The sequence below is a fragment of the Neltuma alba genome, unplaced genomic scaffold, assembly GCF_004799145.2.
Source record: "Neltuma alba isolate B1F8T4 unplaced genomic scaffold, ASM479914v2 tig00004864_pilon, whole genome shotgun sequence".
Classification (NCBI taxonomy): domain Eukaryota; kingdom Viridiplantae; phylum Streptophyta; class Magnoliopsida; order Fabales; family Fabaceae; genus Neltuma; species Neltuma alba.
Window position 1 is genome coordinate 54,433 of NW_021633887.1, and position 20,351 is coordinate 74,783.

Below are 20,351 nucleotides of genomic sequence, written 5' to 3' on the forward strand. Positions count from 1 at the left end.
GCCCCAAAAAAGCTTGCCAAATTATGTATTCTTTAAACCTTGACTACAACCAATAATAATAATTAATGATCTATAAATCATATTACCTCCTGTTCTTAATAAAAGAACTAGTTTGACTTTTAATTTGATCACAAATATAAAATCTCAATTTTTATTGTTTCTTATATTTATTTATTTATTTTTTAAATAGTTCCTATAGTAACTACAAATATTAAGGATTCTATCAAATAATAGTTCTAATTAATACACATGATTAATAATGATATTTTAGAGAAAACAACATCTATTATTACTAATAACTAACTTAATTAATTTTTTTTAATATACGCAAATTAATTAATTAATTCTTATACCACATCTGGTCTTAATTATAAGATCTTGTTTATAGACTACAGATAAGATCTTATAATTAGTACCGGAAATACTATTAAGCACGAGACTAGTATATAAAAATGTATATATATTTTCTCCAAGAATAACTAATTAGTGATGGGGGGTCCAATTATATGGATGAGCTACCAAACCATGGGCTTCGACGGACATGCAAGGCCGTTCAAACTTGGAAGTAATGTTTTTTATTTAATTAATTCTGATGCGTGGTGGGGTTGACTTTTTGAATCAAAGTTTTAGTTAAGCATATAATAGTTTTTCTTGGACTACTACTCCTCCGGTCCTAAATATTTAGGACCGGAGAAGTATTATACTTTTTTATTTTTGCATCCTGGATAGTTTTATAAAACAAGTTCATGTTAGTTTCTATTCATGCCCTCATTTTTGCATGAAGCCAGATGAAGGCCATTGTGTGCGTATAGCTTCACATGAGAAATAAGAACATTCAGGGCATAGGGTGTTGAACTAATTGGGTGGCCTTTCTTGTTGATGATCTTTATCAAACTTTGTAGACAAATTAAAGAAAGCTAAATTAGAAAACTTTCCTTCATTTATAAATTAAACCAGCCATAATAAAAATAAAAGTGAGTCTAGGATTAATTTAGAAAAAATTAATAAACACATGAAATAGGTCTTACACATGCAACCAATATCAACTCCCCAACTAGATCATATATTAATTACAGGAAGAGTATATGATATTTTTAAATGTATGATATAGTGTCAAACGAATTAAAAAGAAGACAAGGAGTCTTTAGAACCATGCACCACGCAAACCAAACAGCTAAGTCAAGGGCGAGGTGGAGGAATACATTTATGAACACACTAAAAGTTATTTTAAAAGAGTATGCATGTGCAAATTAAATGTGGCTGAGAATCTCAAATTAGCTTCTTTGTTTGTCCAGAATTCTTGATCAGAGGAGATTGATTAAAATGCGGATTAAAGTTGAGAGAGAGGTGAAGTCAGACTCAGATCACAATAAGAAAGGAGGCAGTGGGATTTCATATCCAATTGCTCATTCCTCTGTTTCACATTCACACACAGCCATCCAATGGGCAGTCGCAGCCAGCTCATGCACCCGACGCTGACCTCTCACCAACCACTATTTTCACTCTCACCCCCTCACTTCTCTACAATTCATTCATTTCATATTCTTTCTTCCTTACCACAACATTCCATTGCTTCTCATTCCATAGTTGTTATACTACTGTGACCTGTCTCGCTTCTTCATCCCTTCCTTCTCCTTATATACCTGTCCCCTCACTCTCTCTACTCTCACGCTCTCTCGCACTACCAATGGACTATGGCAGGCTCCAACCCTCCCAACCCGGTGGCTCCTCCCGCCGCTCCGATTTTTCCATTCCTCCCCCTGCCTCCCCCCGCAGAAACAAGAAACTCATCTTCCTCTCCCTCCTCGCTCTTGTCTTGATTGTGGCTTCAGCCATTTCCGCCGTGCTCCTTGTCGGCAACAGACATCGGTCTTCGGGTCCGGACCAGTCGGGCATCGGCGGGAAGCCCACTCAGGCTATTTCACGCACCTGCGGCAAAACTCAGTTCCCTTCCCTCTGCGTTAAGTCCCTCCTCGATTTTCCCGGTTCCACCGCCGCGTCGGAGCAGGACCTCGTCCACATTTCCCTCAACATGACATTGCAGCACCTGAGCAAAGCCTTCGATTCCTCCACCGCCATCTCCAACGTCCAGATGGGTCCGCGTGAACGGTCGGCATATGAGGACTGCCTCGAGCTCCTCGAGGATTCCGTCGACGCGCTCCTGCGCTCCCTTACCTCTGTCGTTCCCTCCCCCTCTGGCGGCGGCGGCGGCGGCTCGACCGACGATGTGCTGACCTGGCTCAGCGCCGCACTCACGAATCAAGACACGTGCAGTGAGGGGTTCGCTGACACGAGCGGCGCAGTGAAAAATCAGATGGCCAGTAACTTGAAGAACTTATCGGAGCTCATTAGCAATTGTCTGGCGATATACGCCGGGAGCGATGCCGGCAACGATTTCTCAGGGGTTCCGATACAGAACAGAAGAAGATTAATGGGAGACATTGACAATGGCGATATCTCGGGCGAATTCCCAACCTGGTTAGGCAAAAGAGACAGACGATTGTTGAGCACGCCGGCACCGGCGATACAAGCTGATATCGTCGTGTCGAAGGACGGGAGCGGAACCGTTAAAACCATCGCGGAGGCGATAAAGAAAGTGCCTGAGCACAGTAGTCGCCGGATTATCGTGTACGTGAAGGCAGGAAGGTAAATAAAGTGATGATTCAGTGGGCTTTTGGTAATTAGACGATTCGTTTTCAGAAAAAGAAAAAAGTGTGATCATTTAACTTTCAAGAAAACTAATCAAATCAATCATTATGATGCAACGAAAATATTGTGTGATCATTTGAGTTAGTGACTCTCGTCTCAAATTTCAATCAGCAGTGGTCAATTAATGATGATGCGTGCCCGTGAATATTTAACAATCATTAATTTCCCTGTGTTGCTACCTTTCCACAACACCAATAATAATGTCCTCCATTAGGTTCTGAGATTAAGCAGTAATTTATGCACGCACATTTGTAGATACATATAGGATTATGGCTATTGTTAGTAGCATAAAAAAGTTGCTCGGATAAATGAGTTGGGCAAGTGCAATGGTAGAGGCTGCAATAAATGAGAACCAAATTTGTTGGTGGTATGAAATGGTTAGGTACGAAGAGGAGAATTTGAAGGTTGGGAAGAAGAAGACCAATGTGATGTTCGTAGGTGATGGGAAGGGCAAGACAATTATCACAGGAGGCAGAAATTTTGCGCAAGGCACCACTACCTTCCACACTGCCTCCTTCGGTTGGTTCCCTTTTCACCTCTTTAATTCTTTGTTTTTTCTTTTTGGTTTTTTTTGCCCCTTAAATTTCCTTCACATATTCAATATCTTCTTCTTCAATCATTTCGTCTTACAGTTTTGCCTTTTTACCATTCACATTAATTCATAAAACACTAAAATGGGGAAGAAGCCAACAACTCGGAAACAAGCCACATGGGCAAGTAGAAGTTAAAAATTAGATTATGGCTTGTCAGGTTTTTTTAAAGATTCCCACCTCTCTGTTTGCATGTGTACTCCCTCCTTTTCACGGGGTTCAGTAATTGGACCCCATACATAATGTATCCTTCAATATCACTCCTCCTTGTCCACGTAACAAACGACTTCAGCATGTTTCATGACACATTTTGTTTAAAATACTCCTCTGGTCCTTAATATAAGATCTATTTAACTAATTTGATTAGATTAAGAAAATTAGGTAAGTTAGTTAATTATAAGAAAAGTGACATATTTTTCTTAAAACACCATAATCATCTTTCTTAATACCTCCTCTCCCTCTTCTACTTGATTATGGTTGAGGGAGTATCTATAGGGATAATTTAGAGAACATTAATAAATATGAGAAATGAGTCTTACATGTAGGACCAAAACCAACTCAAGAATTAGGTCCTATATTAAGGACCGGAGGAGTATTAATTAATTTGTTTTTCAAGTCAATATCTCCAACTAATAAACCGAGCTCCTTTAGTTAATTATCACTTTTTAATATTTTACAAGAAATAACTAATTTTAACTAATTTCATATTCATGCAAAAGTGTAGTTATGTGCTTACCACGACAATAAAATTAATAGATCTATAGGATAATGTCCTCTTCATCTTATAATTATAACCTATTTAACTTGAAAGCATAGCGCATGGCCTAGCCTTTCCCAAATCAGTAGTAGCTATCAGCCATTAAATTATGGATGGTCCGGGTTATGCAATTACATGCTCTAATTCAAACTTGTCCCTAAGGAACCGAAATTTCCTGCACCAACCAGGTTTTGTTGTCAGCTACTACTAAATTTCTTGACAATTACTACTTGAAAGCTTGTTTCCCTAATTGAACGGCCTTGCAGCTGCTTCTGGGGCTGGTTTTATTGCCAAGGATATGACGTTCGAGAACTACGCGGGGCCCGGAAAGCACCAAGCGGTGGCCCTTCGTGTCGGAGCCGACCATGCGGTGGTGTACCGATGCAGCATCATCGGGTACCAAGACACATGTTATGTCCATTCCAACCGTCAGTTCTTCCGGGAATGTGACATTTATGGCACTATTGACTTCATCTTCGGCAACGCCGCTGTGGTTTTCCAAAGCTGTAACCTCGTATCTCGAAAGCCCATGGCCCAACAGACGAACACCATCACGGCCCAAAATAGAAAAGACCCGAATCAGAACACGGGTATTTCCATCCACAATTGTCGGATCCAAGCCGCTTCAGATCTGGAGGCGGCCAAGGGAAGCATCCCAACCTATCTGGGCCGTCCGTGGAAGATATACTCTAGAACCGTTTACATGCTATCCTACATGGGGGATCACATAAATCCGCGCGGATGGTTGGAGTGGAATGCCACATCTCCGGTAGACAAATTGTATTATGGAGAGTATATGAATAGTGGGCCGGGTGCAGCTGTTGGGGGCCGGGTCAACTGGCCAGGGTATCGGGTTATAACGTCCAAGGAGGAGGCAAGTAGGTTCACGGTGGCGCAATTCATAGCGGGGTCGTCATGGTTGCCGTCGACGGGGGTGGCATTTGTCGGAGGACTATCTAACTGAATGAATTCAATTTCGCTCAAAAGGTATGGGCGTGATTAGCGTTATCGAGTCTTTGGTTCAAAATGGCCGGGAAAGACTTGTGTATTTATTGTTATGGGTTTTTACGACGTAATTGTACCAAAATATAGGTTTTCCTGGTATCGATTTTTTGCTTCTTCAAATGTTGTAATAAAATTATATAAAGCTGTAAGCAACAATAGTCGTTTTATAGTAATTATTGTTTGTGGGGCACTGATTGGAATTGGCTTGGAGTGAGAGGGGGATAAAGTTGACCATTGAAGTAGAAGTAGCAATGGGTCAGAAAAAGAAAAGAGAACCAGAAGTAAGAATCTCATTAATTAATATGGTGGACTCATCCAAAATAGAAGAGTAAAAGGGTGATCATGATATTACAAGAACGAGTCCTCTACAACCATTTATGGTCTATATAGTATATACTATTTTCATGTTCTACAAACACAACACACAAACACAAGGTGGTGATAACCACACGCGCAACATGAGATTGAGAAGAGATAGTTATTGTAAGTATTTTACTCAACGGGCTAGCTCATCCAAATGACTATCCATGAGCTCTGAAACAATACCAAGAAAGGCATCTTCACTTGATCCAGGAAGTGCAGCTTCTTCTGCTTTCTCAACAATCTGCTCGATCACAGATTTCTTCTTCAGTGTTTCTCTGCACATGATGCTTCCGATGCTGAAAGGAGTGAATCCTCTCTCAGCCCCTTTCTTTAGAAGCATAGTGGATATGCGGAAGACACGGGCACACTTGGCAGGAAGATCCCATCCATGGAACTTCAAAAGTTCTATATCTGCTTCGGCATCCAGAGATTTTACGTAATCAATGGTATCTGCAGAGTAAGGCTCCTGAGCTTGTGGCCAGTACAACCAGTCAAATGTGCAGTCTTCAAACTGCAAGAGAAGTTAAAAGAAGAAGAGAAAATCAACATGAAGCAACGAAAGAAGCACAAGGAAATAGAAATAGCAGCAGCAGAAGCAACAATAATAGAAATAGATTGGCATCCAGATAGTATGAAGAAAATGCGATGTTTACAGATATATACAGGCAGGAGTGTGACATCATATATACTGAGCAGGGAATATGCGGTTAGAATGACTACCATCTGCTAATGGTTACAATTGAAGGAGCAGCCAAGAAAGAAAGACTTCAAATCTTTAGTAAATACAAAACATAATTACAGTATCACCACATCTGGATGGTAGTGGACTTACGATCTCAGGCAAGCAATAGCCATGATCAATTGGAATAAGCACTATTCTACCACCTTCGCCGTCCTTGCTAACCAAAATGTTACCAGCATGCCTATCTGCATTTGCCAATCTGATATCCAACACCGAAATCTTGTGCACCTCCTCTGTGGGAAATGAAAGAGGACCCATATCTTCACAACTTCCAGTATTCTTCATAAACATCTGAAGTGACCCTATTTTTATATCATTTGAATCATACATAAATTCCTTGGGATGATGGAATCCTTCATGCAGGCATTTGACCATAGCTGTTGGAGGTACCCCAGCAAATCCCTCCTCCCCATTATTACTACAAGTGCGAGGTCCATCCCTAGGATGATCCAAAATGTATGCTGCAACTTCTCTCAATGCCCCCTGTCCTACTCGTGTGCCTTTCTTCAAGCCTTCCCCATTCACAGAGACTGGAAGTCCTCGAGGATTATTAACAGCCATTGGCTCCTCATCAATAGGCTTGAAAACAGAAACGTACTTTGAACCAGATGCATCTTGCATGAAATAAGCACCTCCAGATCCCTCTGATGATTGAATTGGTTTATTGCCCCTCTCTAAGCCCTGTGAAGTAGTTTTAATAAGCTCCTGGATCACCTGTGGAATTGTGATACTGGAGTTAACAATGATTGGCTCCAGAAGAAAATCTCTTATCAATTGCTTCCTCTCCAGGAACTTATTGGTCACAAACAGTGGCCCGAAATGTTCATCACCCAAATTTACCACCTTCTCATGTGCGTACGATGCCTCAATTGACAATTCAAAATCCTTCTCAACTGCTTTAGTCCTCACTTTGGCAGACCTTCTCACCAACAAACGAATTACAGCATCATTATCCTTACAGATTTCTTCAATGAGTCTCTGGTCTTCAAGTGCCTCGCCATCACATATCAGTTCTTGATCCTTGAGGTTCAGAAATCCTTTGCCCTTCCTTTCAATCTGCTGCTTTACATAACCCACGTTTCTATTCTTCTCAACATAAAACTCAAACTCCTTTCCACATATAGTCCTAACTGTAATAGCTTGAATATCAGAGAGCCTTAGCACCAAGTGCAACACATTCCCATCAGTTACACCATAATCACGAACACAAGAATTGTTCCTAGCCAATTCCCTCCCCTCAAAAACCAATTTCTGTTTCTTTACAAAGAAGCCTCTAAAGGTCTGAATTCTAAGCTTCACTGAGGCAATTGAATCTGTCTCCATAACATGCATGGGAATCACAGATCCACCAACACTTAGGTAAATCAAACTCGAGTCCCTCATTTGAGGACCACAGAAGCTGGTAAATCTACGAGGGGAGGTAAAGTATTTTTCATACGCTGGACTAAGTGCCACACTAGCCATTATCTACTCGAAGGTTCAAAACCTTGCTTCCTTAAAAATGAACAAGCAATGAACCTTGAAACCAGTAATAGAATACATGTGTTCTATTTGACAAACCCATTTGGTAAGGAAATATACAGAATACACAACCTTTACCTTTCCTCTTCCTTCATCTCCATTCTTGACACAAATCTAGCAAAAGCAGACGATGCAACCTAACCAGTAAACAAAGAGTTTACGCACTAAACTTGTTGTGTAGTCTTCTTCCAGTAGTCAGAGATCCTAGCTAGACGAAATCTTTTAAGGAGGCCCAGAAGAATTAAGATCGCCTGAATCCTTGAATTGATCCACCAAAACTACTTACATTTCTTTTTCAAACTTGAATGACCCACTTTTAGCTACGTTGTTGAGACTATTATAGCTATTTAGAAAGAAAAAAAAAGGACCGCAACGTAATAACCCTGCAAAAAGAAAGAGCCTCATAAGAGTTCAGTCAAATAACAAGAAATCTGTGAGAATAAGGGGAAAAAGCTAAATTAGACTCGTAATAACCGATATCTTAAGAAGAAAAACATAAAAATAAATCAGTTAGCCCTGTGAATACCTATCCATCTTCGATAAATTTCAAATTTTCTCCTATAATTTCCGAAGAAAATAGGAAGAAAAATGTTCTTCCGAATTACTATGCATGATTTGAAGGAGGAAAAAAAACTGAGCAGCGTGATCGAAATACAATAAACAATGGATTTCATCTCAGCTGACAGTTTCTTCCCGTGTCAAAGTTCACTGTCAGGTATCTATGCGAGAGTTGGAAAAGCTATAAACAGAAATTTCAGACATCTACAATGTTCATAGAAGCGGAAGGATATCCACAAACGGAAAACATGTGAGAAGAATAATGAAATTTGTTTCTCGCGATTCAAGGCAAGCGGAGAAAATATTTCGCCAAATTTCTTCCCTACTTCGATGAAGCCGAATAGTGTAGACTGAAGAATGACAATCTATAAAACGAATCTTACAGAGAGATCGATCAGCTCACACAGTGAAGCCAAACCGCAGAAAATCAGGTAGGATGCAGATGATACGAGATACTTGAAAAATGTAGCTCCATTATCCCCGTCGCGCGTGTTTCCTTCGTCTTCTTCCCCAGAAGAATCGGAAATTCTACTTTCTCCTTTTTGGTTTTCCCGGAAAGTGAGAGAGAAGGACGAGGAATGGACTCAATGGAGTATTGAAATGAAGTGCAAGGGGGGACGGGGGTCTATTTATAAGGACGTACTGGACGACAGAACGCCGAGCTCAGTGGCAGGCTACTAACGACGTGGGAACGGACGTTACTATGTTGGACATTTTCGGATTTTCCAAATGTTAGGCAAATGCTGGTTGTACGTTTCCAGGTACTATATTTTTGGAAAAGAACCCGTGAGTTTTGAAGTATTTGGATGTGGACCCCTTCGTTCAACTCTTATGACATTATTATTCATATTTAATATAAAAATCAATTGACTAATTTAACGTTTAATTCTTATAACATTATCATCTGAATTTAATATAAGAGTTAGTTAACTAATTTAAATTTAAATAAGTTAAAAAATTTTATTAACCTAATTATTTGTAATAAATACTATTACTAATTATATGTATTAGCTACAACTATCATTTGATGGATTACTACAAGAACTATTTAAAAAAATAGATAAATATAAAAATAAAGTGAATTGAAATCTTATATTTAAGATCAAATTAAAAATTAAATTAGTTTTTATATTAAGGACTAGAGGTAGTGTTTTTTTCCTTCAAAAGTTCAAAGTTAGAGATTAATTTTTTTAAACTTCAAATTTAAAATTCTACATTTCAAACAAGATGCATTACTTTTAAAAAAATTGCTTAATTAATTTTATCATCTTACTAAAAATATAATAAAAATTTATGTTTAAATTTAATATTTAGTTTTTTACTAGTATATTAAAAATGAAATTATGATTTAGGTTTGGAAAAAAATTAATTTCTTCAATAAAAATGATTGATGAGAAGCTTTTATGGCATACATGAAAGTAAAAGCATGGTATTTTTTTTAAAAAAAGTATAAATATAATTTGAATTATTTATAAATGTAAATTTAATCTATATATGAATGAAAATTAATAACAAATATATAAACAATCATGTTGAAAGTTGGTTTGTCATTAATTTTTAACTTTTGAGTTTTGAGTGTAAAAACAGAGTGGAAGTGGTACGAAAAGGAGGGAAAAGGAAAAAAAGAAAAAAAGAAGCAAAGTACGAAAATGTTATCGTAACGAACTAACGATCACAAACGGGCGTTAAATTAAAGGGAACCAAATAGTCTGGGAAGATTTTTTGGTCGCGTCTTCTCCTTTTGAATAAATTGGAAACTTGGGCTCTAAGCCTGTCCAAACACAATTACGCATGTCACTACCCAATAGATTTCTGCCACGTAAAAAATCTTCGTAATATTTCACCGAAACTTCCTCCTGGGTTTCACTCTTTGTTCATCGCAACCGCGTTGGTTATTTTACTTTATCATCCATCAAATCAAAATAAATATATAATAAATTCTTTTTGCCTACAATAAAATATAATAAATTCCCAAACCATTTTACGGGTAATCAAAAGACATAGTAAATAAAACATATAAATATGAAATTGAAAATTGAAGGAAACTGTACTGTAAAATGATGTTCTTTATAATTTATCTAGGCTCTTTGCAAGACATGAACCGTGAACCTGTCTAAATTACAAAGAACAAGATTATGAATCTCGATAGCTAGCTCCTCAAAGGTTCAGAAGTTCGTCAAAACCTGTCCTGAAGTTTTTGTTGTTGTTTCAAATCAGATTCCAGTCCCATAATATTCATATGAAAGAGATGGCTGTATCATGATATCATGAGCAAAAGTTGGTCCACAGGATTATTGTTTCAAATCTCACTATCAGTATAAGAAGGATTCAGTTGATGCATAAGCCATCTAAACATGCATTTTATAAGCACTTTTTAAATTTAAAAACATATATTGATTCAAATGAGCCCTGAGAATCAAATCATCTAAAAAATTTTTATAGAAAGACTAGTATTTTATTTTAGTGAAAAAAATTCCATCCCAAATCACAGTACCACCAATCTTAGGATTATTTCACTTCGCTATTCAGCATTTTTTTATAATAAATTTTATAAATTAGAATAACAAAACAAATAAAAATTATATAAGGTAAAGTACTATTTAAGATATTGATATTATTTTCTAGCAGTGCCTAACACCCTAATTTTATTTATTGTGCACTCAACATCTTAATATAATTTTTAGAGTGCATCCAACATTATTTGATGCTAATTTTTAATTATATTTAATGCCATAATTCTTTTATTATTTAGAGCGTTGAATACACTATAAATAGTATTAAAATGCTGAGAATATTGAATGTAACTCATAAATAACACATGTATAATGGGTGTCGTACTTATGTAGGAGGTGCTATCATAAAAGTTTGTGAAGATCGTGTGGCACCAATTCTTTCACCTTGACGGGCCAAAATAGTTTGTGTTAGGTGGTTTAGTGCTTATGTGAATTAGTGGGTAATGGCACTTATATGGCAGAGGCGAATCAGGAGAATGGCTTCCATTCTGCATAATTCAATTTTCTTCCCAACTATGAACAACCTAACTTTCATTTGATTTGCTTTAAAACTACTCAGGTCATGTTTGGTAAGCATAAAGGTTGGTTTTATGAGAAAGAAAATGAGGGAGAAAATCTTATTATTATTATATGTTTGGCACTAACAATTAAACTTGTTATGAAACTCGTGCTTCCATCAATTATCAAATATGGCGTTGGCTATGGAAAGAGAGTTTCTGCCATGGAACCCCAAATCTATTATATTTTATCCTAAATTAACAATTATTATTTGTCCTAAATTATCAATTATTATGACTATAATTTGTTATTTATTTGTTGAGATGTTATGTTTTTCTTCTTTTAATGATGAGATAAATAACATTTCTTTGATAAGACGAGATGCTCGCTATTTTCTTTTTCAAAATATAGATATGATCAAGCATGCGAAGATTGGCTCATTTGGTTTAATCGCAAGGCCTTTGATAATGTAATGCTATGTAACACAATTGGGTAGTATAAAATATTAAAATATATCTGATTTTTAACGCAAGAACTAATTATTTAATTTGAATATATTAAAAAAATTAAATAAATATTTAATTATAACACGTGTGATTTCATTTCTCTAAAACAATCCTATGCTATATTAGATTGCATAAAAGTTTAGATGTTAAGTAAATTAGTCTTAACAAATAATAAATAAGAGATAAAATTGATTAAAACCTTGTACTCAGAATCAAAACTCACCCCCTAAATCTTATTTCCTAAAATATCCTTACATTGATTGTTTGTATAATTAAAAAGGTTATTAAATTTTAAGTTATAGTTAATTTTAAGTTATAGTTAATAAAATTTAATGTTATTCCTAATTTTGTTAAAATATGTTAAAAGTGTTTTATAAATAGGATTAGGGGATTTTTTTTAAAAAAAAATGAAACGTTGGTTGTCTAGTCTGAAAGAGACCAGAGATTACTATTAAGTTTGTGCATATGTATGCTGAGAATGCTTACACCAAAAATTCCATGAGAAGTCCAAGTGCGTAGTAAAAGCACCAAAAAGTCAGTCATTGGATCACTAATTCTTTGCTTCGCCTTGGATCCATACTCCATCCATTAACCACGCATGCCTTGCATCCCAAGGACCGAATCACTTCACACGAGTTAAAAACTTTATTAAATATTGATAATAGTGTTAAATATTTATTATAAATACGTAGTATTTATTTTATTTTATTTGAGGAATAGTTAGAATTTCTTAGTCCTGTAGCTGTATCGAACAATCTTTTTTAGAAGGCCCACCGTCGCAAGTTGTTTAATTTCGTCTAAATATCCTTTGTTTTGAAATTCCTTAACTAGACAACCTTTCTAATTCATTATTTTTTTTGTTTAATACATTTTGTTGAGAATAATTTTATAAATTTAAAAATCATTACGTAGTTTTAACCGAATTTTTTGATCCCTGCTAAATTATTAACATGCCGTTATAATAAAAACCGGAGGCAGCGTGCAAAGATTCATTTAGATATCATGCAGATGAGAGTTTTTTTTTTTCTTTTTTTCAAAGAAAAGAAGTTTCTTGAACGTAATAACTGTTTTATTACCATTTTTTAAACCTTGACTTGAGCATTGATTCATTATTAATTATTACCACACTCCCAGTTTCACGAAGTAATCAGATAATTTGTGGTTTGTTGGTTGGTGATGATTAGCATCTCAATACTTTCAAGGATGGGGTTAATTCACATGGCAAAATAGATTTGATTATTAAGAAGAAGAAGAAGGGACATGGAGGCAGCCACCCTCCCAAAAATTTGGATCTTGTATGCCGAAATATGACTTTGTGTGATTTCGCATTTAGGGACTACCGAGCTTTCATTAGTTCATGAACAGAATTCAACTTGTTCACCAAAGGGGGAAAAAAAGAATTCAACTTTATGGCACCCCGAAAAGCGAGTACAATACATTCAACGCTCTTGCTGCATTTCGCCTGCTTTGACCACATTCAATTGACAAATTCCAGGATCCACAAGTCCTTGTTTAGAAAAGTAAGAAGATTTGAAAACCTCTGCTTAAGACTGAGTTAGAGTTACTTTTTCTTGTTTTGCTTTGACTTGAACGTGACTCGCACGACTCATACAAGGATTCAATAGAATGACAAGGCAGGGTCATGATCATACTGAGGACCCGGTTAGAGTTTGCTGGCAGGTAATATTACTCTAGCAAAGTGATGAAACCACGGTAAGTGAGACATTAACCATAAAACCCTCTTATCCTCAAGTTGCTTGGCTAATTTAGGCAAATTAAAAAGCTAAATAAATTACTTAATTTTAATAAATGTAACATGATCTTCTTAAAATATCAGTTTACAAGTTCAACAACTTAGTTTGAAGAAAATGATCAATATAATAGATAAAATGAATTAAGATATTATATTTAGGACTAAAACCAACTCCATAACTAATTTAAGATAGGAGGAGTATTTTTTTTTTTCTGGCCAAAAAAACCTACTTGCTTCTGGAGGGTGATCTGGCAAGGACTGCATGGAATCGTATAAACCTCAACCTCGCCTCACCAAGCAGAGTCTAGTTGGAGCAGGGGGAGTCATCAGAGGCTCTCAAGGAGAGCGGCTGAAGGGTTATCGCAAAAATGGATGACAAACTTGTGACTCAGCTTATCATAACTGATAACCAGCAATACAACTGACATTTCGGACTGGCTAACTATAGCTAAACCGTGAGGCCAATAGAGCAGCAAATTTCATGACTAATCACGCTCTGAATCTTGATTTAGGATTTCGCATTTTCTATGTTATAGATCCTACCCTTATCTCTTTCCAAACTCTCAAAAAATGGAGGGAATACATAAACCTATGATGCTGGGGTTTAAGAAAGGGAACAAAACCATCAACAGTAGAATTCGATTATTTCGTCTGGAATACTTTTTGTGTCACTAAGATGAGAATTTCTTCAGGATTGCTTGGTTTTGGAGAATGATTTGACTGTTTAAATGTCTGCGTTGCTAGTTGTGAACTATCGAAACAAATCTATCGAAACAAACGAGGTAGCTTATCAGGCAGAAGAAAATATAAGGCCCAACCATTACCTATAAAAACTCGAAAAAACATAACCTTTTTTTTCACATCTAGAATAGAATCAACATAATATATGCTGCCCCGCCAACATTAAACAACAATGCAAAATACTGAAAAGTCATTTTACAGATTCCTCTGAATGAAGTCCCAGATCCTTTCTTCCATGTATAGTCGATCTCTATGCCGTCGTGGCATGTGACGCTCATCTGGGAAAATTAATAGCTCATATGGTTTTCGAGCAGCCACAAGGGCATTGACGAGCCTTGCAGTGTGCCTAAAATGAACATTCTCATCAATCATTCCATGCACAAGCAGTAAGCGTCCTTTCATCTTGTGCACATGGTGCATCACAGAACTGCTTTCATAGGTAGATTCGTTCTCAGATGGCAATCCCATGAACTTCTCCGTGTAGAATGTGTCATAACCGTCCCATGAAGTGACAGGGGCACCAGCCACAGCACACTTGAATGCAGCAGGATATCGGGCAAGGGTCATGGCAGAGAGATATCCACCATAGCTCCAACCATATAAACCGATGTTGCCAGCTTTAGCGAGCCCTTGTTTGATGAGCCACTCAGCTCCAGTAACCTGATCATCAGCATCAGTTTGACCAAGATTGTGTTTTGCATGACTTTCAAACTTCAGCCCCCTTCTAGCAGTCCCTCTATTATCTAACTGTAAGCAGGAAAAGCAATACTCAATTAGAAAGTGATGAGGCAATAGTCAAGTTTTTCATACTGGATAGACAAGAATAACGTGTGATTGAATATATTTCTTCATATAACAGATGTTCCAGGATGTTTAGATCTGTCAACATTTTCAATGTGTTACTATAAGATCAGTTTTGTATTTCAATCATGTTATCACCAAGCTTCTCATGCAGATACGAGGCAAACAATCCAGCGGTCCTAATTTAACCTTGTCTTCATAACTCAAAGGTACGAGGATTAGAAGAAAATATAGTGCAACTAAATATTGGACAAGGCTCCTTCATGCTGTTGCGTTTGGATCATATGAAACGAGAAACAAAACATTAAACATTTAGAGGCAACCATACAGCCAGACCAAAAGCAAATTCAGGTACTGACCTTCCAAACTAAGATGCCTTGATTTCGCAAATATTGTGCTCTCATGTCAATTGTATGAACCCAAGAATTACAAACAAGTTGTACACTCGGACCACCATATACACTGATCATGGTTTTGTAAGGTGGAGGCCCAAATCGTGATACATCAGGCTTATATAGAACCCCAAACAAGGGAGTACCATCTTTAGCCTGTATTTCAACTATCTCTGGCGTCTCGAGCTGAAGCTTTTTGAATCTTGGATTTGTAAATTGCTGCTCAAACAAAGGCTTGATCGTACTTCCATCTTTTAATGAACAGAGTAACACCCTCGGAGGACAATCAAGGGACTCATGGATATCAATAAACCTTTGCATACGATGATCAAGGACCACAATGTGCTTTCCCTTGCTGGGGGTAAGTCTGACAGGGGGCTGTGGTGGTTGACCTCCATCCCCGAACACTTTAGAACAGTATAAGTTGGATTCCATTGGCCCATCTAAGGTCCCAGTGAAATATATTAGACCTGTAGCCTCATTCACTCCAGCAATTTGGTCAACCATCCATTCACCTTCAGTTATCGGTCCCAAACAAGTCCCATTTACATCATGAAGATAAAGATGCCTAAATCCTGTTTTCTCACTAGCCCAGATAAATCCCCCAGAAAACTTGGTAATTCCTTTTTCAAGAGGTGTGAAACAGTCATGTAAATTGATCCATGTGTTGTTTTCTTCCACTAATAGGGTTTTCCTTTGGCCATTTCTAATATCAAATTTTAGGATCTTAATTTTGGTGTGGTACCTGTTCAATACCTGAGCAGTAAGAATGTTTCCATGCATCCAATTGACTCTTGCCAAGTATTCTTCCTCATCGTTTTGCTGATCCATTCCTCCACATTGAAGATCCATCCAAGTAGCGGAACCTCCAGCTACTGAAACAACCCCCAGGCGAACTTCTGCATTTGAAGCTCCAGCAAATGGATAAGGATGGTCTTCCTGTGCCTCTAAGCCAACTGAGCTTTTACCTTGATGCATAATTCTAAAAAGTGGTATTCCAGAATAATCAACTTCAGTGAAAGCAATATATTTACTATCTAGTGACCACCAATATCCAGTTTTCCTATCCATCTCCTCCTGCAATCAGAAAGCTATAAAACATGAGGAAAATGTTAATTATGCTTACATTGACAAAAGGAAAAAAAAAAGTTTCAGAATCTAGTTATAATCTAAATTGGACAGTGCAAAACGTGGAAAGACTACTAGGAGACAATGTCCCCAATAATAATTTGCGGATGCACATAAAGAAGGTACAATTGTAAGTGAAATCTCACCTGAGCGATATATTCAGCAAGGCCATGAATCTGCAGCGCAAAAAGAATGTCATGTTTCCAAAATTTAAAAAAAAAAAATGTCAGGAAGTAGCAAAGTTTAATATATTAGAAATGAAACTAATATTCATATTCAATAATACAATCTGGTAAAGGTTCAAAAACTAATAAGTAGAAGCCAAAAGGCAAGGGGTGATTTTGAGCAATTAAGCTCTTTAAAATTCTCATCTAATTCTAATTTTATTTTCAAAACTAAATAAGAAATTTAAGGGGGGGAAAAAAAAAAAAACAGCCACAGAAGCGTGAAAGAGATTGTTCCATATGGCGTATAGCAAGCTAATAAACAATCCATTGACAAATTTTCATGATCCAGGCCAAAGGAAGGGGGGGGGGGGGAAAGCCTTAACAATATTAACCAGTAGAATGCACAATAAAAGAATACAGCTTACAGCATACAAGATGCATCTGCTTTGAAGTAGCAGGGATTGGATATCATTAGGTTTTAGCTAGAAAGGTTAGTTCAGACTACTCAGATTGATAGCGCACTGAGGAATCAATTCCCTCATAGGACTCACACGTGGTGATTTTTTTTTGGGGGGGGGGGGGGAGAAGGTACTGAAAAAGCTTCTGGAACTCACCAAACTATTTTCCTTGGCACCATGTGTCAACTGCTTAAGTTCATTAGTAAACATATCCAAAACATGCAACTCAGAATCTCTTACATAAGCAAGCATTGATCCATCAGGGGATAGATGTGGATCAATAATTGGTGAATCTGGTACACTCGGAAGCTTCAGCTTTGTTTCTGAATAGAAAATATCGTGGATATAAACCTGATCATAATGCCCATCAAAATAGTTGCGGTTAGATAGAATTTGGATATATATAAATATATACACACTCCTCCAGTTCTTAAAATAAGACTTAACTAAAGAGTTGATGTTAGTCCTATATGTAAGACCTGATTCGCATGTTTATCAATTTTTTCCCAAATTAATCTTATTGATATTCCCTCAACAATAATCAAGTAGGAGAGGGAGGAGGAAGGAATTAAGAAAGAAGTTTAGGGTGTTTTAGAAAAAAATAATCATATTAACTAATTTAACTAACCTCCTTAATCCACTCAAATTAGTTAATTAGATCTTATATTAAAGACTAGAGGAGTATATATATAGTTATATATAGGCCTAACAACATTCTAATGTGTCAGAGGTGGCATAAGGCAGCTGGATAATGAATGATATAATGTAAAACTTGCCGTAGCTGGCAATGCCTCAAACATCAAGTACAAGAAGCTCAAGTCTTAATAAAGATGAAGTGGCAGAAAAATTAATTCAAGACAGATATGAAGGGTTTCACACCCACTCACAAATGGCAATTAGATGCGTTTAAGCTTTCAACTATATCAGATATTAGAGCAATATGGTATCCTTCATCAGAAGCGAGCATTCAATGGTCTAATTCATGAATTCATATGAAATATCCTGACTTTTGACCTATGGCTTGTGTCAAGCAAACAGTATTACAAGGGGAGCGACACATCACTTCAAACATGCGATGGCACACCAGTAGCAGCATGGTGGCATTCCCAGTGTAAAAGAGCATTGATGAGTATGTGTTTTATTGTGTTCCTACCAACTGAATTATTAGGGTGAAACATCTAATAAGAATATCTATAACTGCTTTTGCTTTTCTGAATAAAACCATGCCCAATAAATTTCAAATAATTACTTTTCTTTCACCTCTAATGCAGAAGAGTCTTTGCACGCATTGTACTCGACAACACATCCAATTAGCAGTTTTACCCTTTAAAAAATGTGTTTCAAAATGTGCAGCAGAGAATAATAAGAAAAATTTCATCATAGATATTTGAGGGATGGAAGGACTAACCCCCGCAGGCAACGGGACCATAATTGCTTTCTTTCTGGGGTTTGTTGTCTTCACCCATTCATACCGAGTCACTCCTAACCCACGCTCCCTCAACCTCTCCCTTCTTAACTTCTCTTCTGAGGATATATTACTCTCATCAAGCCCCCCATCGGGGGGACTGAATATCAAATCTTGTTCAGATGTCTTTAGATCAACAATAAAAAAAACCTTCCTTCAACGTTTGATCAGGACTAAACAGATAAGCAATAAAATTATCATCAGGACTGAAACTTATTGAAGATGGAACCACACAGCCAGGCAATGGGTATTGCACTATCTCTTCAATGGGCAAAAAGACGCTGTCATCAAAATTTTGCACATCAGTCGAATCTGTCACAGGCATTTTGGCAGACGGCAATCTGGAATGCTTCAGCTTCCTCTTCTTTTTCTCATCAGTTGATTGCATTACAAACACCAACAGGTGTAAGATCAACTACAACGGAGCATGACTATGACAGCATTCCTGTAAAAAGAAATAATTCAACTATAATTTTTACCCCTAAGACAAGCAGGCTAGTGAGCAACATTGCCACCAGGTTTGACTGCACAAATTATGACAAATAAAATGAAAGCATTTTTCAGCGCTCAATTACGGAGATGAATTCCTCTACGATTGAGCATGACATAATACAATATTTAATTGCAAGATTATGAGATTTTCAAATTTTCTTCCCATCAGTTCACATGAAGAGGCATAAGCTTATTATAAATTGTATCTGCGTTCTGAATCCAAATACTATATAATTTAATTATGCCCCAACTTTACACCTCATTCTAGAAAAGAAAAGGCAAAAAGAACGGCAAATGTTGCATTTGAAAGAGACGGAATCGCATTAACAGAAGAAGTTTGAGCTTCAAGTTAATATTAATTTAATGCAGCAAATAAAATTCAAACGAAAGGCTGGATTTCGTCAAACAATCGGGTTCTCTTCATAAGAACGCCAAAAGATTTAAATTTAACAATCCATAAGTGCTCATCTCATAATCTGCTACTCCAACAATTTTCAACCAATTCCTTCAACAAAATAATGATAATGATAATAATTTGGAAGAATTGTTTGGAAGCAATAATCAAATACAAGCATGAGCAGAACCATTTCAAAATGACAACAGAGAGCCTTATCAATAATCGCTACCTTCGCAGAAATTCCACACATGAGCTCTAACACAACTCTCAAAATTCTGTGTCCAATTGGATCCAATCGCAAACAATGGAATACAATGAAATAACATTCAAGAAAAATATAACAACATTAATTAGAGTTTACTAAAAGCTAAACCGGTTTCTTCATCAAGTATGGTGAATAGAATCTAACCTGGGCAGAAGATAGAAACGTTTTGCCATGAAAAAACGAAAAGAAGAAACGTCAATCTGATTACTATTCTTACTGCTAGTTGAAGCGAATAGGTTTTGTGGGGAGCAAATCAAAATTTATACAGAAATTGAGATTTCTGAAACTGAAAAGCTCGAGAGAGCACCAAGCACTTCACTCCGATAGATAGGTAAAAGAGGACAAAATAAGAAAGGACCCAACCTGGATTTTGTTGTATTTGTGTAGTAAGATGAATAAATGTTTTGGATTTTATTCAGTTATAGAAAATAAATTTTTTAAAAAATGAAATAATAAAATTGATCAAGCTTCTCTGTTGTCACGCTCATATCATATACGCGCTAAAAGTTCCGTGAAGTAACAGAAGTTGA

The 20,351-nt window shown here is 36.8% G+C and overlaps 2 protein-coding genes and 1 pseudogene across 2 annotated transcripts; 1 reads left to right on the plus strand and 2 right to left on the minus strand.

Moving 5' to 3' along the window:
* The first annotated feature begins 1,451 nt into the window (after positions 1–1,451).
* On the plus strand, positions 1,452–5,251 carry LOC114746008 (probable pectinesterase/pectinesterase inhibitor 61). Its single transcript, XM_028934186.1, has 3 exons — positions 1,452–2,646; positions 3,092–3,228; positions 4,323–5,251. The coding sequence occupies exons 1-3, from the start codon at positions 1,688–1,690 to the stop codon at positions 5,018–5,020; spliced, it is 1,794 nt and encodes a 597-aa protein (XP_028790019.1). The 5' UTR covers positions 1,452–1,687; the 3' UTR covers positions 5,021–5,251.
* Positions 5,252–5,325: 74 nt separating this feature from the next.
* Positions 5,326–8,778, minus strand: LOC114746009 (phosphatidylinositol 4-kinase gamma 4). Its single transcript, XM_028934187.1, has 3 exons — positions 8,629–8,778; positions 6,257–8,070; positions 5,326–5,935 (listed from the first exon to the last, which is right to left on the minus strand). Exons 2-3 carry the CDS (start codon positions 7,628–7,630, stop codon positions 5,558–5,560), a joined length of 1,752 nt encoding a protein of 583 aa, XP_028790020.1. The 5' UTR covers positions 7,631–8,070; positions 8,629–8,778; the 3' UTR covers positions 5,326–5,557.
* A 5,362-nt stretch (positions 8,779–14,140) lies between these two features.
* Positions 14,141–19,093, minus strand: LOC114746014 (dipeptidyl aminopeptidase 4-like; annotated as a pseudogene).
* Between the last annotated feature and the right edge of the window lie 1,258 nt (positions 19,094–20,351).